Source organism: Pseudonaja textilis, chromosome 4 (assembly GCF_049901715.1).
Source record: "Pseudonaja textilis isolate UNSWEBS1 chromosome 4, rPseTex1.2, whole genome shotgun sequence".
Lineage (NCBI taxonomy): Eukaryota > Metazoa > Chordata > Lepidosauria > Squamata > Elapidae > Pseudonaja > Pseudonaja textilis.
In genome coordinates, this window is record NC_141993.1 from 36617695 (window position 1) to 36639146 (window position 21452).

General features: G+C 35.1%; 2 protein-coding genes across 3 annotated transcripts in view; one reads left to right on the plus strand and one right to left on the minus strand.

Moving 5' to 3' along the window:
* Nucleotides 1-931: 931 nt before the first annotated feature.
* On the plus strand, nt 932-15930 carry LOC113439163 (scavenger receptor cysteine-rich domain-containing protein DMBT1-like). 2 transcript variants are annotated; one of them, XM_026704916.2, is made up of 9 exons: nt 932-1041; nt 3145-3183; nt 4257-4568; nt 6592-6609; nt 8485-8502; nt 9720-10031; nt 11561-11590; nt 12350-12381; nt 14853-15930. In XM_026704916.2, exons 1-8 carry the CDS (start codon nt 972-974, stop codon nt 12376-12378), a joined length of 828 nt encoding a protein of 275 aa, XP_026560701.1. In that variant the 5' UTR covers nt 932-971; the 3' UTR covers nt 12379-12381; nt 14853-15930. The 2 variants fall into 2 exon arrangements, with proteins under 2 accessions (XP_026560701.1, XP_087788693.1); XM_087932567.1 differs by lacking the exon at nt 14853-15930 and adding an exon at nt 13472-13790.
* Nucleotides 13982-21452, minus strand: part of HTRA1 (HtrA serine peptidase 1) — a 42777-nt gene continuing 35306 nt past the window's right edge. Inside the window, exons 5-9 of the mRNA XM_026704915.2 lie at nt 20998-21030; nt 20460-20574; nt 18887-18944; nt 17719-17814; nt 13982-14859 (exon numbers count right to left, since the gene is read on the minus strand). Of these exons, the coding sequence (XP_026560700.1) occupies nt 14691-14859; nt 17719-17814; nt 18887-18944; nt 20460-20574; nt 20998-21030 (471 nt within the window). The 3' untranslated portion in view covers nt 13982-14690. The remainder of the gene's footprint in view (nt 14860-17718; nt 17815-18886; nt 18945-20459; nt 20575-20997; nt 21031-21452) is intronic.

The following is a 21452-nucleotide window of genomic DNA, read 5'->3' on the forward strand; positions in this document are numbered from 1 at the left end:
AGAAAAGACTATTTTAAGATAAAGATCTGACTTTAAGCAACCTCTGTATTTTTGTTTGCACAGAAATGAGGCTTTATCTTTTGTCTGAACAAAAGGATATATTCAGGGAAGCAGATATTAAACTAATGTTACAATGCTGATTATTCAAACTCTCCTATGCTATCCTAATCACTGGAAAACAAAGATTTTAGTTCATGGACACTTCGAGGTGTATCCTACAGATTTTTGACTGCTAATCACAAAAATAACCTGTAATTTAACCTCTCGAGTACCATTTTATTAAAAAAAAACTTCTGTTTTGCCAGAATTATTTAACAAATTTCTTTACACAGGTTGACTACCTCATTTTCTGTACTGACATTGACAGTTTGTTAACAGTCTTGGCTTATGAGCATAATCCATTAGAAAGATGTTTCTTTGGGAATCCATCAGTGCTGGCTGTGTATTGTTGAACATTGCAGTGAAATGCTTCAGACATTGAGTGCAAATGAAAATAATCAGCAAAACACTTTTAGCTCTGAGGATCTCATACAGCCTGTCCGAAGCATTATGCCATTAAATACATGATTGTCATTAAAAGTTAATTTTATATTTTTCAAGGTTCCTATGAGATACAGTCATTCTGAAATTATACTTGCATTCAGTTGGAAGATGTTTATCATAATCACCAAGCGATTTACAGGAAGCAAACTTTTGAAAAAATGTGTTGTTAAGTGACCTAAGTCCAAAGATATAGTTGTCTTTGTTTGTGTGTGTGTGTGTGTGTGTGTGTGTGTGTGTGTGCGCGCGCGTGTGTGTGTAGGAAAGAGAGAGAGAAAGAGAGAGAGAGAGAGAGAGAGAGAGTTTTAATTTATCTTTTCATTCTTTTCTTCTTTCATTATTGACAAAAGAAACAGTAAGCCACTCCCTTAGAGACTCAATATATATAAGAACCCAAACTGCCTTCATACAAAAAGAAAAGACCCAGAAAAATGTATACTGTCATGGAAGCCATCCTATTTTTAATGTTAATTACAGGAATACTTCAGGATGTTGGCTCAGGTAACATTCCTACTATAATATCTATATTGAACTCTGTGAGGTGGGAAGTTTTCCAAGGGCAAAATTAGAATGAAGTTAACATCAGGAGTAGGAAGAGCAGATTTATCTGCCAATGATAATCCTGGCATGATTGCACAAAGGCGAACAGTTTTATTATTTTACTATTTAATAATGGCATTAAGTACTTTTTTTAAGACTTTGAATTTAAGAAGAGGAAATTCAGAAGGTAAATGTGTAAGTCTGCTGTACTTAGGACCCCCTGGGTGAAGTTATTAAATCCTTTGCACATGTTACCAATATAACAGTGGTATGACAGCAAAAAACCCAAACTTGCTTTTAATTGGGACAAGCAGATTTGGGTTTGCAAAAAAGAAAAAAAGGGAGCAAGAAAACGGGTGATTTGTGTCTTTGCTGTTGTTCTATTTATGCCCACAACATCAGGAGTCTTGAGTTATTTTTATTAGTTTAATGACAAGTGAAAGTGATTAAAAATGCTGTTCAAATGACTGAGTTCCAGATGCAGCTGTAGCTTTTCAAACAGAAGCATAGATGCCAAGCAGGAATGGCTGGGTGGCAGTGGATTCATTTCTTATATAATACAGATTCTCAAAATTAGTATTACTTCTAAAAACACCGATAAGGACATAAATATGTATGAGCATGTAGTGCCCAGCCATCTTCTCATACAGAGCAAAAGTAGTATCCAATCCGTGTCTAAGCTCCACTTTTCCAGACTGTGGGTATGGGCTGGCATGAACAAAGATTCCTTCATTCACCCCAGAAGAAAGTAGTTATTTTACAAAGAAAACATGCCTGTTGTATATTTTGACTACATTCGTTTTCTCTAACATCATGTGTTTTATATATATAAAGGTTTCTTGAGAGTATATTGGCTGCAGTTGCATTCCCACTTAGACTGGAGCATATCATCTCACCAATTTTGCATGTGATTGACCGACTGATGGTTTGGGAATCACCACTTATGGGAAGCAAGGAAGGGAGGGAGGCAGGGAGGGAGGAAGGAAATTCCAAACTCTGTAGGCAATCAATCAGTGAAAACAATGAATATTATCATTGATTAGTCCAGAATAAGCTATAGCACAATACTTAGCCACACAGAAAACCTGTATTTGCATCTGCCAATAAAATAAAAAGTATAAAATATATCAGGTGCACCTAGATTGTTAGTTAAAACCAATAGTATAACAACTGAGCAATATAGTAGAACACGATCTATCTCAGATTCTCAATCTCCCTTGAACTATAAGGACAGATCCGGGGTATCCAGATTTGGGGTATTACAAAATTAATCCTTCAACCTGACTAATGATAAATCCAATGTTATCTTTTTGTTTAGAAACATAAGAGTAATATTGAAAACCACAGCTGAAATTTGGGCCTTCTTTTGGACAAGGGTCACTGTTAACAGCAATAAATCAAAAGTAGTGTTGAACTGAACTTTTTTGCATGTTAATTGGTTTGCAAACCTTATTTATCAGTAAAAGCTATTTATTCCCATCTGATTCAATTGGGTTTTTTTAAGATGAAAATCAGACTGCAATCCAAAATGAATAAACCTATTGGATTTATTTCGTACTACTATATCATATCTGGAGAAATTCAGGCAACCACAAGATGGCAGCAAGGAATGAGAAGTTTCTACATACAGCATTTTAATTGCCATCTTGGAGTTGGCCAGATATTTTTTCACCCTGGATGTGGTAGCTTTACAAATATAAACTTCCAGTTGAATTAGTTCAAACACAAAAATGTGTGTATTGGGTTTCAATAGAGTTTTTTGTTTTATTTCTAATGATTTCTAAGGATCCCTACCATTATATTAATATAATAATGAATTGCTCTCCATCTTTAGATTGGACAGGTTATTAAATGTAAAGATTTAGCTCCCCCTTGTGGAACTATGCCTTATGCCTTAATTTGGAACAAACTAGATTTTGATTCTTTCAGTCAACATTTCTGCGTATGAATTCAGTATTCTTTGAACTGTGCAATCAAATGATTTGTATGCATTTGGAAATTATTATAAAATTGCAATGATGGTGATAATTACTGTAAAATCTGCTTTTTTAAATCTCAATTTAGTGCCAGCTCTATCTACCGTGGCGACACCTCCAACTCCAGGTTAGTGTGATTAGGCTCTTAGGTTTTGTAACAGAGATGAGCACCGCCCCCTAGAGCCGGAAACGACTAGCACATATGTGCAAGGGGAACCTTTACCTTTATACAACACTAAGTTAGTCAGATGGAATGTCAGACTAACTAAGCTAAAAAAATTATACCTTAGCATATATAAATCTTATATTTCATACCATCTTATATTTAGTAAAGCAAAGTGAGCATCTAGGGAAAATGTGGTTATGTGCAAAAAAATTCCCTTTTAAAAATAACAACATTCTTTTACATCACATTCCCAACCATATATAATCAAAATCAATCCCAGGAAGGTTTTCATTTAGATATGGGGCAGAAATTAGTCTGGTGCACATTTTAATGAACATTTTCTATTATTTTGTATTTTAATCTCATATATCTGTTCAAAATTGTATTGTGAAAATTGTTTGTGAAAATTGAATTGCAATGCAATATTCTTATCCTATCTGTCATGTCCATCAAATATTTATATTAAGAAAGCACAGATTAAAAAGCATATATATATTGATGCCAATGACAAACAAAAATGCTTTGTATTTGAGTAAATTTCTCGTAAAACATTGTTAATCAGAAATGCATGCAAAAATATGTAGAGCAGAACTGTGCAATTGTAAAACATGAGAATTTGGCTTAGAAATAGATATGAAACTTGGATGTTTGTCACAGAACATAAAGCAACATAAAAATAAGGTACTTCCTGGATAGCTTAGGAAAAAGAAGTACTTAAGTGGTCAGAAGTTTCTCTGAGTTTTCTACCACCCTTCCTTAAAAATAAATGCATATAAATACCTACTATTCTGCCATTTAAAACTCACTTTGCATTAAAGTGCTATTAGAAGAAATGTTCAGCCTCAAGGTACTTACTTATATGATAGTTTTCCAGATGCTGGCACTATAATTCCCAGAATTCTCAGAATACTTAGTAGACACACACACACCCAAACTCAGGAAAGTATTCAGTGAAATGAAAGAATTAAACCTACTGTATTTTATTCACTTCGAGCTATAAACAATACTAATTTGTTTGCTTTGTTCTTGCATAGGACTGTCTCTCAGACTTGCTGGCACATACAACTATTGTGAGGGACGTGTGGAAGTGTATTATGAAGGAGCCTGGGGAACTGTCTGTGGCAAGAACTGGGATCTGAAAGATGCTCAGGTTGTTTGCCAACAGTTAGGATGTGGGAATGCTGTAGAAGCCCTGCCCTGGCCTAAATTTGGCTCAGGCTCAGGCAAAATTGTCCTAAGTAATGTACAATGCAAAGGGGATGAATTTTTTCTATGGGATTGTAAGAACCCTGGATGGGAAGTGCATAACTGCAATCATCAACAGGATGCTACCGTTCTCTGTACAGGTATATGTGGGTTTTCTTAAGTCTTGATTTTTACTGGAAGTGTGCAATCAATATGGTTATTCACTGACTAGTGTTGTAGAACAGCGGCCCCCACCTTTTGAGCACCAGGTTTTTCCACAGACCGGAGAGAGTGTGTATTTACATGCTGCCTGTATCCCACAGGGGTTCATTTGTTTACAAGGCCTGGTTGCTGGCATGCCACAGACTGGCTGCAGGTCCACAGACTGGGAGTTAGAGACCTGTGCTGTAGAGGCAGTCATAGGATAAGATGGTTCCATAACTACATATATTTTCTTTATGGTTTCTTGTCATTTCTTGTTGCATCAGTTGCCCAAATCCAAGATACTTTGAGCAGCATACAAAACTGGAAAATCCATAAAACTGAAAATATCAATATCAAATCAAACAGACATCCTAAAGTAAAACTAACTTGTAAACAACACAAATCAATCAAACAAAAAACACAATAATTCTGATACATCAACCCCAGGCCTGACACCAAAGCCAGGTTTTAGAAGTTTTCCAGAACCCTAGAAGAGGGTTCTTATCTATTCTGTTTCAGATGTTGGGGGCCATGACAGAGAAGGAAATTATTCATTTGAATTTTCCGGGCGATTAAATGACCTCTTCACTTACAATGGCAATTGGGACCAGAATTTCTATCACAAAGTAGGGTGGTCATAGCGAATGACTGTATCACTTACGGTGGGCAATTCCTACAGTCCCAATTGCTGTTGTTAACGGAATCCCAGTGTAAACTATTAGTAGTGCCTTACCAAATGTTACACTCAAGTATGCTAAATGTGGGTTTCCTCAAATGTCTAGGCAACCTTTTTAGTGGGATTTTTAGTTAATCATTCAAGATGAACTATGAATCTGCAATAGAAAGAAGAAACAGAACAAGTACTGGAAGGGAAATCTTGAATGGCCCTTCCACATATTCCGTTGCATACTCTATGCTCTCTTGGTTGCTGCCTTTTTCATGATAGTTCCCATGGCATTCTGTTAATATTTGGATAACTATGAACATATGGAAAAAGAGAAGAGTATAGGAAGTTGTGATAGTTTATCTGTTAGCCTCCTAGGAAAGACAGAGGCTTATTTAAGAATGTCTGGTATAATCAAATTCTCCTTTGTGAAGGCAGCAGTTCAAACATTTGAGTATTTACTGATTAAATTCTAAGGAAGATGAAATCTTATTACATAAAATAGTCATTCTTAATTGTTCAGCTAATCAGTGTAGAACAATGCTATTCCACAACTCCAATGTCATTAACATTTCCCACTCTTTCAATTGCTATACAATCCAGATATAAACTATAGAAGAGTCTCAAACATTAACGATTTTAAGGTTGAAACCTCAAGAGCAATCATGATGTGCTCAATTTTTTCAGTACTGATGTTGCACAATAACCACATATGAGTCTCTTAATTACTGAAGCAGAGCTGACCTTGTAAGTTGGGCACAGTCATGTAATGTTTCATTCAGTGACCACATTGTTTACTATCAAAGTTGCTGGTTCCTATTGTGGTTGTTAAGTGAGACCTGCCTGTATTTTGTTCCCTAAATGTATTTAGAATGGCCTTCAAATTCAGATCTTGCAACTTACTGTTGGCTTCCCCATTGATTTTGCTTGTCAGAAGCTGGCTGTGAAAGTCACAAATACCAATCATGTGATTGTGGGACACTGCAACCATTGTAAATGCATGCCAGTTGAGAAGCACCCATATTGTCATCATGTGACTGCAGGAATGTTGTGATGGCCACAAGTTTTGAGGACCAGTGCCATGAGAACTTGAATGGTCACTGAACAAGGCAGTCATTAACCAAGAAGTATCTATATTTTTTTTCTCTTACTTATCTCATTTCCCTCAGTTCAGTTTTATTATTTGTGCTAAGCAGTGTCTTAAGCAAAGATCTTAAAATAAACAAGTTTAAAATAAAAAAGTTTAAACAATATCCATGTGGTAATGATTAATTAATCATTAATGTTTTAATTTTATGAAAATTGTTTTTTTATAGGTGAAAAGTATAGACCAGGTATGTAAGTCTTCTCTTTCATGTTTATGAATATTTTTCTATGTTCTGCATAATAATAATGTACCAAACTGTGGAGCATCTTATCAAAGCTGGTATCATCCAGGTTTTTGGGGGATTTCATCACTACTGGTGGGAAATAGGTTGCAAAGGGCTCCTTTGGGAATATTTTTACATTAAAAGTCTTCACAATAATAGTATGAATGATTCACAGTATGGAGTTTGGTATCAGCTTTAGAATGTTTGTAATTTTGCAAGTTCTATGGAATTAAGACCACCATAAATTTTATAATTATAATTCTTAGGGAAGATTATGAATAAAATCATTAGTAGATATTACTATGGATATGGTTAATTCAGGTAGGACTGCTCTTCCTTCAAAAGTCAAAGTGTATTGTTCAGAACCAAATGAAAAAGGCAAACAAGCATGAAATTAACACGATAGAAGTCTGTTGACAAAGTCATAACCAGAAACCAACATGGGTTTGGCAAGATCATGCTAGACAAAACTTATTTCATTCTTTGACTAAGTGACAAATTAATAAACCAGCAAAATGCTGTGGATATAATTTACTTGGACTTCAGTAAGGCATTTGATAAAGTAGATCACAACCTATTATTTGATAAGATAGAAAAATGTGGGTTAAACAGCATTCCCACCAGATGGATTTGTAACTAGCTGACCAACCACCCTCAGCATGTAGTCTTTAATGGAACTGCTTCTATATGAAGGAAAGTATGCAGTGGGGGAGCCCAAGGCTCTGTTTTAGGCCCAGTACTCTTTAGCAATAGCACTTAGACTTATATACCACTTCACAGTGTTCTCTAAGCAGTTTACAGAGTCAGCATATTGCCCCCAACAATCTGAGTCCTCATTTTACCCACCTCTGAGTCAACCTTGAGCATGGTGGGATTTGAACTGCCAAATTGCAGGCAGACGGTAGTCAGCAGAAGTAGCTTCCGGTACTGCACTCTAACCACTGCACCCCATGAGGCTTTAATGATTTAGACAAGGGGGTAGAAAGGGAACTCATCAAACTTGTAGATGACACCAAGCTGGCAGGAATAGCCAATACTCCAGAAGATAAGCACAAGATACAGAAGGAGTGCTTGTGGACAATCATTTAAATATGTGCTGCAGCTGCCAAAAAAGCAAACACAGTCCTAGGCTGCATTAACAGAGATACAGAATCAAGATGACGGGAAGTGTTAGTATCACTTTATAATGCCTTGGTAAAACTGCACTTGGAATATTGCATCCAGTTGATTGCCGTAATACAAACAAGATGTTGAGAGTCTAGTCTAGAAACAGTTCAGAGAAGATCAACAAAGGTGATTAAGAGACTATAGAGGCTAAAGCATAGGAAGAATGGTTGCAGGAATTGGGTATGCCTAGTTTAATAAAAAGAAGGGTTAGAGGTGATTTGATAGCAATATTCCGATATCTAAGGGGCTGCCACAATTAAGAGGGGCCAACTGAAGGCAGAACAAGAAGCAATGGATGGAAACTAATCAAGGAGATAACCAACCTAGAACTAAGGAGAAATTTACTGAGTTAGACAGTTAATCAATAGAACAATCTGTCTCTAGAAGTTGTGGATAGTGCAACAGTGGAGGTTTTTAAGAAGAGAGACAACGGTTTGTTTGAAATTGTACAGGATTTCCTGCTTGAGCAGGGGGTTGGACTAGAAGACCTGTTTTAGTTTTTAGTGAACATTGCACAACCTCAATCATATGATGTTTGATTACCTGACAATATCTGAAGATGTTGAACTTTATTGACGTGAAGCGGGAAATTGTGCATATGTATGTGTTATCTACAGATGTAGATGTAAATAGATTGCAGATTTAATAATCACATTTTATTATATCTTCCAGCTGGAACTGAAGGAGATGGTGAGTCTGTGTTTAGGATTTTTCCTTTTAAAGAAAACAGTCACTTTTAAAATATTTTGCCTGAAACAAATTTCTTCAAAATTTTCAGTAAACTATGAATGTACAAAGTTGAGCAAATGAAAAACCTTTGAATGTATAACATTTTAGTTCGATTGATTCATTCAGATAAAGATTGGAAGTGAACTGCTTGTGACCTCTTCCTGTAATTTTACTTTTTTCCTAATTATTGTGACTCTATTCTCTAAAGAATAGGGTACTATGGATTTACAACTTGACAAAACTTACTACAATTTCTTAAAAGCAACTTGGAGAAGAATAACTCACCCCTATTAAACTACATCTGTCTAGAGTAGCATGCATGACATGCATGTTAAAGAGTTATTATTAAATATTAAAGAGTTCCACATTAAAAAGAATAAAACTCTTATTAAGTAGTACAAACTGTAAGACCTGTGGGTCACATATGACTTGATGGAATATCCAGTGAACCACACAAATCCTTCAATCCTTGAGACTTTCCAATCTTCTTTGATGCTCTCTGAGTTTTGGTGAGACCCAAGGAGTCCACAATTCTGAGCTACAGTACATATATTTTCTTCTATTCTTCTCCTTTCCTGCTGATCTAGCCCCTTTTGCTTTGCTTGCTACTCTATTTCTGGCCCATTCTTTTCTTTTATTTGCATCTGCCCAGTCCTCATTTGGTCTTTCCTCAACCCTGGCTGCTTCTCTTCTAGTTTCTCCATGCTGCTTGTCTAGTCTTCCACCAGATTTTACCCAGTTTGCCTGTTCCCCTGAAGTCTTTTCACAACACCTCTTCCTACCCATACCTGACCTTTTCCAGACCTCCCATAAGTCTGTAACCTGTTGAAAATGTTGCAACTTGTTTTCTACCTGCAACTTTAAAAAACAAACAAACACTGAAGCTCTCTTTTAAAAATGATCATAGCCTTCCTGACTACAGGAAGAAAGGCAAGAAAGGTCATAAAATGAAACAAAATTCACTTAACCACTGTTTTGCTTAGTGACAAAGTTTTTGGGTTCAATGTGGTTGTAAGCCGAAGACTACCTGAATTGACTAAAATGCATCTCCCATCATTCCCCTCTTTTTGATCAGACGAAAAACAACTTATGCATTTTTCTTAATTTTGAAAATATGTCTATAACCAGCCGTGCTGACAGCAATCGTTTTTGCCTTTTTTTCTCCCCCCCACCCAAAGTGGTGTATATGCAGCTGGTGGATGGCCCAAACCAATGTGCTGGTCGTGTTCAAGTCATTTATTTTGCCAACTGGAGACATGAGGTTTGCAGTGAAGGTTGGGACATAAGAGATGCTCAGGTTGTCTGCAAGACACTGCACTGTGGCAATGCTGTTGCTGCCTTGACCGATGGCTCTTTTGGTAAAGGGAACAGTGGCCCTTTGATGACTAAAGTTGATTGCTCTGGGTCGGAATATTATTTAATGTCATGCCCATATGAGTATCGTCCTGCTACATGTGGAAATTACAACGATGCTGCTGTTATATGCTCTGGTAGGTATTTTCTCCTGGCTTATGAAAATTGTCAGATATATTTTGCAAGTCATCCCTCTCCTTCAGGAAATTTTGTTTTGTTTACTCAAGTTATTTATTTTATTTTATTTATTATTTATTATTCACAGTGCATAGCTTATCATCATGCATCTTGAAACTATTGAGCATATCAGTTAGGAAGATTCAACATTTCATTGATTTAAATGGTGTTTGCAAAAAGGTTAAAAATAATTTCAAAAATAATCTCTCTTTTTTGGTAACTTTTAAAATGCGATTTAACTTTAAGCTTCATGAATTACTAGGTCTCCTTTCTTTGGCACATATATTCAGCTGCAATTTAGTTTTTCCATCAACAATTCTCTTTGTTTAGAATTGATCATATTCATTGACAATGAACTTCTGTTAATATTTAATCAGAGTTCTCTAGAGAACTCTCTTCTCTAGAGATGGATCAGAAAAAGAGTTTTGTTCAATGTAAATATCCTTAATGTGTAACTATCTAGTTCACAGAAAAAGCTCTCTGTAGTATTTTACTCCACGGGTATTGTTTGAGTCAAAATAAATGGAATCAATGGAATCACACTGAGAGCATGATAGAAGTTCCTGTCCGCAGAACTTTCTCAAATTAATATCTATTTTCAGGTTTTGCACTGTAAGCCCCAAGAGCAGCTATTTTTGGCAACAGCATGAACACCACTTTATTTTTTTTAGCTGGAATTTCAGAAAAGTCTCCGTTGATTTTTTTGAGATTCCATAGCTGCAACTATCATGTTGTTTTGAATAAGAGTAATCTTTCTAAGCAACTTTGCTTTGCTGTTCAATCAGTTGAGGCTAGAATTTTGAATTTTCTAAAAAACTAACCAGACTGGTTTTCTTTTCCTAAATCATATGAGTCTTAACCAACTTAGCAATGACTAAATTTCATTAAAATTATTGGAACAGCAAATAGTTATGACTAAGCCACGCATCATTGGTCTCAGCAAATCACGTCTGATTTTAGTTGGATTGGAGCTACTTTCTTGATAGTTTCCTTTGTTTGTTCCAAGAAATCCATGCCCCAAATCTTAGCTGAAGCATATTTTTCATATTAGTAGAAGCTTTAAAATATTATAATAAAGGATTGGCTTAGTTTCTTTCACAGGGATTTTCAGAGAGTGTCTTGTTCCCTACAGGGAACGCAGGGCTGACCCTATAAAAATATAATTCCTAATATAGAAAGCTGCAACAATTCAGATCAGTTATTTATCTATCCCACCATCATAAATTATGACTGGCAGGGATTTTCTAAAGACTCAAGCAAACGTTTTACACTGATCACTTGCTTTCTGATCTTTAAGTTAAATAATGGAGGAGAGAATCAGAAAGTTTCTGATTTAAGGCATTTCTTAACCATGGACCTATGGTCCTTTCTTAGAAGTACATCATGGCCTTGCAGTTGCTTGAAAGACGATGGTGAATCTGACAATGATGATGATTTAAACTTGTATATACAGATTCTTTTTGAGCACTCAATTTATCTCCATTTACAGATTCTGGATTGACACCAACTGGAATACCAGGTAAAGTTACAGTCAATTGTAATATTGTATTGAATATTTTGTAAAGACCAAACTCAGGGGAAGTAACATTTCCTCACAGTTTAAATTATCATTAGGGCATAAGCTCTTTTGCACTAGGTTCAGTCACAAGGATATGGTTTGGATGGTTTAAGCTTTGTAACAAGAGAAAGTTCTGCTTCCTTGCCATAGGCACATCTGTAGGATTTAGACAAGTGATAAATCATACAATACCAACAGGAGATGGTAGTAGGAAGGATAAGAAGGTGTCAAAGATAATATCAATACAGCCTACTACATGGGTAAATATCTTTAGGCCCAAGCCTAAAGTGCTGTGCTGTGGGAATTAGGTGTTCAGCAGTGAGGGCACTGGGTGGCGGGACATGGCTATCTTTGTGTCCAGTTGTTTTGGCATGCAATGGTCTCTAACAGCATCCTGAGGGAAACAGTTTATGTCCAAGATGTGAGGTGTTTATAGATATTTTCTAAGCCCTTTCTGGTTTGTGCAGTATACAGATACTCAATGGAAGTGAGGCTGCTTGCAATTGTTTTTTATGCAGCCCTAGCTATTCATTGAAGTCTGTGTTTCTATGCCAAAGCAGAGTTACTGAGGTACAAATGACAGACTCAATAATTCCTCTGTAGGACTATATTAGCAGATCCTTGGGCAATCTGAGCTTTCTGAGGTGACGCAAGGAGAACATTCTTTGTTGTGCCTTTTTAATGATGTTTTCTGAACATTCAATTTATCTCCATTTACAGCTTTTGGATCAAGCCCAATTATTGTTTAGCAGGTAAGCTTTAAATTAACTGGGATATTAATAATATATAATAATATTAAGGCTGATTATCGAACATTTTATAATGACCAAGTTCAGGGAGGCAAAATTTACACACATTTGGAATTACTTTTAGGGTTGGGAAATTCTTGAAGTCCACACATCTGAAAGCTGCCAAGGTTGAGACACAGTGTTAGACTTCTCCTTTTTTCCCCACTCAGTTCTTCCTCCTAACCCCTTAGCCAATTTCATCATTTCATCATTTCATTGATTCAACATCAATTCCACTTTTGCTTTTAGGAACTCTAAACTTTTACAGTATATCCATATTCCAGATGTGTATGTCTTAAATATTTCCCAAGTGCACTTCTAAATTTTGCAGATGTTAAACAGCATTCCCCGGGTTATTGCATGTTTCTTGGGAAAAGATACAAATCCAGCCAGGGCTATATTAAGATCCTGCTGGGCCTAAACATCTGGGTTCCTATTGGAATATCACAGACCTTCAAAATTATAAAGATATTCCATGGGACTATTTTTCAAAAAGTCCCAGATAGTAAGTGGCAGATAAGGAGTAACACTCTCTTAGATTTTTTTATTCATTTTTATTTAATTTTTATGCTTACTGATAAGATGTACAGTATGGATTTTGAATTTTTTATTTTTCTGGTTTTTGTTTTTATTAATAATATTTCTGTATGCCCCAACTATTTTATAGGTCATAGGCATAAATTCTATTGCATCTAAATAGAATATATGCCATAAACCCATCTGGAAATGATAATAAAGAGAATACTTGAAGCAGGAACTATCAAGATTTGAGAGAAAATTTTCAGGAAGGTCCTGCAAAAATGTTTTCTTATAGCAAGCCAAAATAATCTACTAATTTAGTCATTTTGCATTGACTGATCAAATATTCGACTGCAGAATTTTTTCCAACCAGTTAATCATCTTCAACTACAAACTAGTCATTCCTCAGAAAGTGTTCATATATTTGCACAATCATAGTACATAATGATTCTTGGGATGTATTGCCTTTCCATAAAATCGTAGTTTAGTGGTTTGATTAATTGTCAATATAAGCTGTGCATTTCTCCAATTTCAGTACATTGACTTCGGAAGCTTATGTTGTTTTGCATTGACTGAGGAAGCACATGAATAGCTCACAGATCTGGAATGAACCATCAGCTGACTTCACATTGATTTATTAAGGTTAGGCTGCTGATGAAGCAAATCAGTGGCCTCTGGTACTATGTAAAAGTCAACTCAATTAAAGAACATCCTGTACAATGACAGAAAAAAGGCATAGATCATGAGCCTATTATATTACTTACATTCACAATAGTACATCCTCGATGGAACTACCAAGGGACAGTAATGTGCTCCTTTATGTGAAAATTATGAATAAATGCATTGGCTTAATCAAGTAAGCAAGAATGTCTGTGCATGTTCATTACATAGTATCTAGTAAAATCAATGGTATTTCAGCTTCAAACCACCCTTCATCTGAAAAAATAGAACAATTTTTTTATCAGGAATAACACATTATATAAGTGAAAGTGCTTTAATTAAATTACAGTAGTTTTTTTAAAAAAAATCAGCATAGGTTCAGGACTTGCATGTGTACAAGTCATTTATTTCAAATATTTTCATATTGTTAACAGTTGTATCTTCAGGAAATATCAAGCTATTAAAAATAGAATACTGCAATGTATGTTTTACAGGTGGTTTAACTTGCAGATCAGACCTGTTGATCACTAAAGTGGTAGTGACGGGTAGCCAGTAAAAATACATAAAAGATAACATATGGAGCTCAGGCTGAACTATATAGTCCTTGGTGATCTCTAGCTTGGATGCTTGTTTGCGGATGTTTCCTACATGACTAGATAACATTTATCAGTGCTTGTTACTTTGGAGTTTGCTCATTGTTTATGTACAGTAGTTGTATGGGTAGAAGTGAAGTTTTCTCTTTGGTAGATTCATTTAGGATACTACTTTCTGCTTGATTATTTTTCTGGTGTTAATACCTGCTTATCTGGTTGCTGGAAAAGATGCATTCTAGTCTCTGTTAGTTTTTTTTATTGTCACTTTTGAATTGTAGCTCAGAGAGCACCAAGGACTCCACAAAGAATACAAAGCACACAGTAAGAATAGCTGAAGTAATTATCTTCAACATTTAACCTACTGAAAAATTATTCAGCAATACAATACCATTAAACATAATTGGATAGTTGGTCAAAATCTACTGTTTTCTGTACCAGCACAGAGATAATATTAACAGTCCAGTGCCTGCTTGTAGCATGAAATCCAGCTCATGTCTTTATTTAATGGTCAATTTCATCAGGAATAACTGTTAGAATAATGTCCTCATTCCCTCTACGTACTACCATACTGAGTGTACTGTCCTTTTTGATAATGTCACTAACATCATTGGCAGAAATTATTGGTTGTCCATTAATGCTTATAATCACATCATTTTCTTTCAGGCCTCCTCTGAAATAAACAAGAAAAAATTATTAGTCTTATAAAAGACTCACACCTGCTTTCTATATCAAGATACTTCAAGATATGAGAATCATAATTCAATCCAAAACACTAATATTTGGCAAATATAGTATGTAACACTGTATCCTACTCTAAATGCTTACTTTGGGAAAAGAAAGTTTCCAGTGACACTGGACAAAACAAGAGTGAACATGCATCCCTTGATAAAGAATTCATGATTACATACCTCTCATTGTAAAGTTTTGCCCACAGCAAAGAAAGAGCTGATATAATAATGGCACTTTAATTGTATGTACTACATGCAACATATACAGGATGCTATTTTAACCTTTTTTTCCTACTATGCTTCATATAGCATCTTTATTGCCTTGTTGGTTCAACTCTCTCACAATATAAGCACAAAGTAGTAACAAATCCTGTCAATGTCTGGTCTCTGTGCATTTTTAAGCCCAGGATTTACAAACAATATGAGAGCCTTTGCAGTATACCTTTAGATTCCTGTAACAGACTCCAAAGAGACCAACTACTACAAAATGTAGCTATTAACTAATGCACAATCTTATGAGCTTATCATTTGATATATGAGATAGATTAAAAATTAATTTTGAAACTGGGCCTATTTATAAAGGTCCATTTTCTGAGGCACACTGGAAAGATCTTTTATCAATTCCAAATTATGAATGCTTTTTTTTCAGAACTAATATTGATTTCATCTCTATATGTTTCTAATGGCAGTTTTAAAAATAGTCAGGTTCATTTTTAATCTCTGCTATTAACTGTCTTGAGGTTAATTGTTGAAAGACAGCATAAAAGCAACATAAATACTTAATAAGAAAATAAGTAGATTTTGGCATATTAATGACATTGATTTAAAATTGAAATAATAATTGTTCTATACACTTGTCTAATTGTTATTTAATTTATCTAATATATAATTGTTAAATTAGAGAGGGGTTAATACTTCAGTGATAATTTTTAAGAAGTAAAATATATCCAATTTCCTTTTTTAAAGAATCTTTTAAACATTTCCATGAAATAAACCTTACATGGTATCTAACAGCTGCAACTTTCATTGCCTTCTTTTACAAACTTTTCTTCTGATTGAGAAACTAAAGTTAGACCTCTAGAGCAAGAGTAATCTATCCATCAAGCTTGACTATGTTCATATTGGTGGCACTGAGGCTAATGAGAATTCAGCATTCTTTCCTCACCTCATCTTGTCCTGTCTTGTAGACAAACTCCAGCTATACCTTATGGAAAGACAAACCTACTTAACAGGCAGATACATGAATCAACCCCCGAGCACAACTATTTTATTTAGCCACAAAGATTTCACAAGGCTTGCTCATGCAAAGAGAAATACCTTACACAAGCAGTTCTTTCAAAGGAAGCATTTTTCAGGAATTACTAATTTCTTGACAGCCTACTATTTTCAGTGCTCAAGAAGATCATTAGTATGAAACGAAGAAATGAAGAAACTTCATCCTTGCTGTAGGTATGACAGCTCCAGAAAAATTAGTTTAATAAGAGTACACATTCATTAAACTTTAATGTTAGTAGGGTAAATTGTGATAATACGTTCAAGGTATGTCTGAAGCGATGAAGACTACAAAGAAGAAAAAATGAGCAGTTCTCTTTGAAGAATTAAGCCTTTGAAGAAATAAGTACAGAGATTACTTGAATAGTAATATGCTTTATGTGTCATAAGGATGTTCATATGACTGCCATATATCCACATACAGCCTTCAGTTCTGACTTAGGCAAGTTGCAAATTAGTTTTAACTCTTGTATTGCCCAGAATCATTCTGGAGTCAGGCAGCACCAAAAATGAATTAAAGTAATAAAATTTAGAACTTTGGGTTTTGGTCACTCTTGCCCAGTGGGAGGATTCAATTTTTTTTTTTTTTACTGTGGGCATGGTTTGGTGGGCGTGGCAGGGGAAGGATACTGTAAAATCTCCAGTGAGACGTGGTATTTGCCGGTTCTCCGACCACTTCTGCTCTTGCCTTATATTTCACAAAACACACAGAACATCTAACTCAGGGGTGGGGAACAATAGCCCTTTTATGACTTGTAGACTTCAACCCCCAGAATTCCTGAGTTGACCATAATGGCTCAAGAATTCTGGGAGTTGAAGTCCACAAGTCATACAGGGGCCATTATTCCCCTGATCTAACTCCTCCCATTTAGAAGCCTTAAATAGTATTATTTCTAGTGAATGGATTGATGTGGTACATGTTCAACATTATCCCGATAAATCAATAGTTGCAGACTAATAACTAATAGATACATGGTAGAGTTAAGAACTCAGTGAGCCACTCATTCGTTCTGCCTTTTTCCTTCTCTACCACATCTGCAATATGAAAATAATGTTATTGTGCAAGATAACACATATATAACACTTTAAACACTTGACAGTGCTACACAAAAATTACTATATTGTTTTTTCATCAATAGTAACTTTTCTGCATTGTATTCTCAATTCACCAGGCATGGCACAAACACTAGGTGGATAAGCATATATAACATCAGAGCTATAATAGTGTCATTAGAAGCCAAGTTGGATGCACAATGATGGGCTTCAGTTACTTTTGAGTTCTACCACTGAAACCTTTTGCAATCATAAAAGTAGCTAGCAATGACTCACTGGTTTGCAGAATTAGATGTCTAATGAAAAATGAAAAAAATGGCAACAGCTTTTTAATAATAGATTTGGCGATCTAGCAGGTTTTCTCAAATATCTCAAAGAAGATTCTGTTGATATTAATACCTCATTTATTTATTTTTCTTATCAAGGTGCTTTTCAAAGCACTTTGTTAAGAACAAAACAAGAATCCTTTAACTTACATCTCAGCTGGTGTGTCTGGAATTACTTCAATAATATAGGCTCCAGAATTAACATCAGGGAAATCTTCATATCGTTCCTTAAGTTCTTTAGCTTTACTAGAGAAAACAAAATACATCCATTGATTATTTAGTAAGAACATAATGATATGATCAAAAGATTTATAAAAGAAACAACTATGTTTATTTGCATCAGAAATAATTAAGCCATTTAGTTTCTGAAACATTAACAAATCTATTAAAACATAAACAAAATAAGAGACAGGAATCTTTCACTTGTTTACTGGAATAAACATTGCTGTCCATGAAATAAAAAATATCTTTTGCTCACAGTATGAAATAATATTTTGCCTGGAAGTTCATTATTGACTCACGCTAAGCAAGTTTGTTTCATTTCTGCAGTCTAATGAAAAAGAATCTAGAAATCAAGGTTTTCTTCAAATATACTCCCCAGAACAGAATGGGACAGCTTGCCATGGCCAACTCACCACAGGACAACAGGTCAAAATTGTTGTTGCAGGTCAACAGGTCAAAATTCAAAAATTAAGTTAATTTCAATGGAGCTGTGGCCAATAATAATAAAATAAAGAAAATGAACCCCTCAATACAAGTTACAATAATTTTGACAAAAATGTGGTCACCAATAATAAAAGTAACTGAATGAAATGATGAATACAGTGCTGAATTCTCCTGCAGCACGTTGGCCATGGTAAGTTGGCTGTGGCGAGTTGTCCTAGATGCCTCCCCGAAACTGGCTCCTGGAGTCAGGGATGGCATCCTGCCACACATCAGTACAATCATTATGCCTACAGGATCCCAAATTTGATTCCCCCAATCCAACATATAAGCACTCAAACCCAACTAGTATTTTTTTTTTTTACTAAGGTACGAGATTCTTTATTCAGAGCCACCACTACCCTCAATGGCCCTGGTTCTGAGGTTGGTAAAGGACCTGAAACATGCCTTAGATTTCACACAAAGCCAAACAAGATTTTGGTGATGTATGTCAGATCTACTGCCTTATGCAGTAGACAGATCTGTATGAATCAGATATACTGCCTTGTGGATTATGGATAAAAATGATGCTGTTACAAATGGGCCTAGCATTAAACATGAGGATTCTGAGTTCATGAGTGCCTGCCATCAAGAGGGTTGCAGTTTTAAAACCTACCCCTGACTGAGAGACATCATTCGAATGCCAATGTATTTTTTCTTAGTTACAGTTTTGCCTGTTTCAAAAAGAAGAAAAAACATTAAATTGTATTATTCCCCTTCATCTAAAACAACAAAACAAAAAATTCTAACATACTACAGATTGTGATTTGACTTAACAATAACAGAATAAACAAAGTTGGAAGGGACCTTGGAGGACTTCTGGTCCATCCCAGGGTCAAATAGGAAACCCTAGATCATTTCAGACAAATGGTTGTCCAATCTCTTCTTTAAAACCTCCCATGTTGGAGCATTCACAACTTCTGCAGGCAAGTCCTTCCACTTATTAGTTGTTCCAACTGTCAGAAAATTGACTGTATCACCTTGACTATATCACCTTACAGGTAGTTACAACCATTTGTTTAGTGATCAGTTGAAGTTACAACTACACTGAAAAAAGTGACTTACGACTAGTCCTCATACTGATGGCTATTGCAGCATCCCCATGTGATCAAACCTTGGGTTCTTGGCAACCAGCATCTATTTATCAACCTTCCCCGCTGGATTCTGACAAAGTTGATGAAGAGAAACTGGATTCATTAGAATGTGTGATTCACTTAACAACTGCAGTGACTGTGGCAAAACGATCATAAAACTGAGTGTGATTTACTACCTTCCTTAGCAACAGAAATTCTGGTCCCAATTGTGTTTGTATGTCAAGGACTATCTGTACATACACATTATATAATAATATATAGTGCTTTCGGTCCTCATTTTTGCAGTAATCTTTACATGCATTTTTGTTCATACCCAGTCTCCTTCATTTTATCATTGCACAATGTATAATTTTTCAAATGTTAATTGAGGCAGTCTGTAATATAATTTATTTTACTCTGTTCCAAGCAGATTTCACATCCCCTTCCCTTACAATTTCTACTCATTCCATTTCTTTTCCTATAGACATTTTATTATCATTATATTTTACTGCACTTCAGGAGCCCCTAGTTGATGGGAAACAGGCAACAGTATGCTGACTTTCAAGGCCTTCTTCAGATTAAATATACCCAGTTTGCATAGAATAGTATGCCCATGCTTCTGATGTATAAACACTATTAAGCAAACAAATCTGAACTTCATTGGTGTTTGTATCATACTACAAAATGGAATAGAATAGAATACTTTATTGGCCAAGTGTGATTGGACACGCAAGGAATTTGTCTTGGTGTAAAAGACTGATCACTCTTGCAAGTGCTCAGAATATGACTGAAGCTGGTAATCTAGCCTGCTCTATCTTTGTCTTATCAAAAAGCATTATTTGACAGCTTTTATTGACCAAAGCAATGATCGGCTATGAAACACAACTTTGATACTAATGAATACATCTAATAAATAGGTAAGATATAAAATCTAAATGCTACCTTACATGAACAGTACAATAAAAAAAAACAGGACACTAATAAGAAACAGATGACATGGCTTCTTCGATGATATATTGGCTTAATAAGTGGGTAGAATTTAGAAACTGACCTTTCAAAATTCAAGCCCATTGACTTTACCTGTGTCTGCCTACTATTGAAAATTTAGTACAATACCTTTGGATTGTCGGTCATGTGATTCAGTGAGGAATTTTTTAATTTTGTCTGATGGTATTGCAAAGGAGATTCCAGCAGTGACCTTCAGAGTATTAATACCAATCACTTCCCCATCCTGTAGTAATGTGAATAGTTAAGTAAACATAAACTCTTCAAACAAAGGCTCCAATTCCTATTCTGTAATCTGAACTAAAATTTTATCTGTGATTTATTTGTCAGATAGCATCTTTAGTTCTAAACCGATTTTCAACTAGAAACTGAATATAGCTTTCAAAATAAATTCTAGCTTTATTTTCAATTTGGGTGCAACTGGATGACAAGATCTAGTTTTTATACCAACTTGTTGCAGTCACAAAATGGACTATATAATCAATGTACATAGTACAAGTTTGAATGCTGAACTCCAAAGACAATACATAAAATAGAGAATGAGTGATTCAATGAATACAAAATCTATTATTTATGAGGGACATGGAGAAGAGTATTATTTTTTATAAAGTATCAAACCTCAAAATATTAAGTAAAAAAAAATACTTACCAGGTTCACCAAAGGTCCTCCAGAATTTCCATACTGTAAAATTTAGGAAAAAAATACCTTTTAAGCTTGCATTTACATTGATTTAGAAATATATTTTATGTTTTGAAATATATTTGCTTCTCAAAAAAGATGTTCACATTACTTATTCACAGCATTTCTTAACAGGAAGTAAATAGTCAAACTTAAATGGAATAAATCTAATAGAAGGTCCTTCCAGACCTGTATTACTTCTGTTTGAAAGGCAATATTAAGCTTACGATTCATTTAGATATTATGTGGTAAAAAAACATGAAACTGAGAGTTGGTAAACCCAGGGTTGTTATAAATGGAAACACTACACAGTATAATTCTGGAGTTAATTAATGTAGAATAATTGCAAAAATCCTTATGCCAAATAACTAATCCAAAATATAAAGATGAGCTGAGATTTAACAAATCTTTCCAGTACTGCCAAT

What these genes read in the sequence shown, in the direction of transcription:
- LOC113439163 (XM_026704916.2), top strand. Translation starts at nt 972, where the DNA reads ATGTATACTGTCATGGAAGCCATCCTATTTTTAATGTTAATTACAGGA. An exon ending in ACTTCAGGATGTTGGCTCAG is followed by an intron (nt 1,042 to 3,144) that starts GTAACATTCCTA and finishes ATCTCAATTTAG; the next exon opens with TGCCAGCTCTATCTACCGTG. An exon ending in GACACCAACTGGAATACCAG is followed by an intron (nt 11,591 to 12,349) that starts GTAAAGTTACAG and finishes CTCCATTTACAG; the next exon opens with CTTTTGGATCAAGCCCAATT.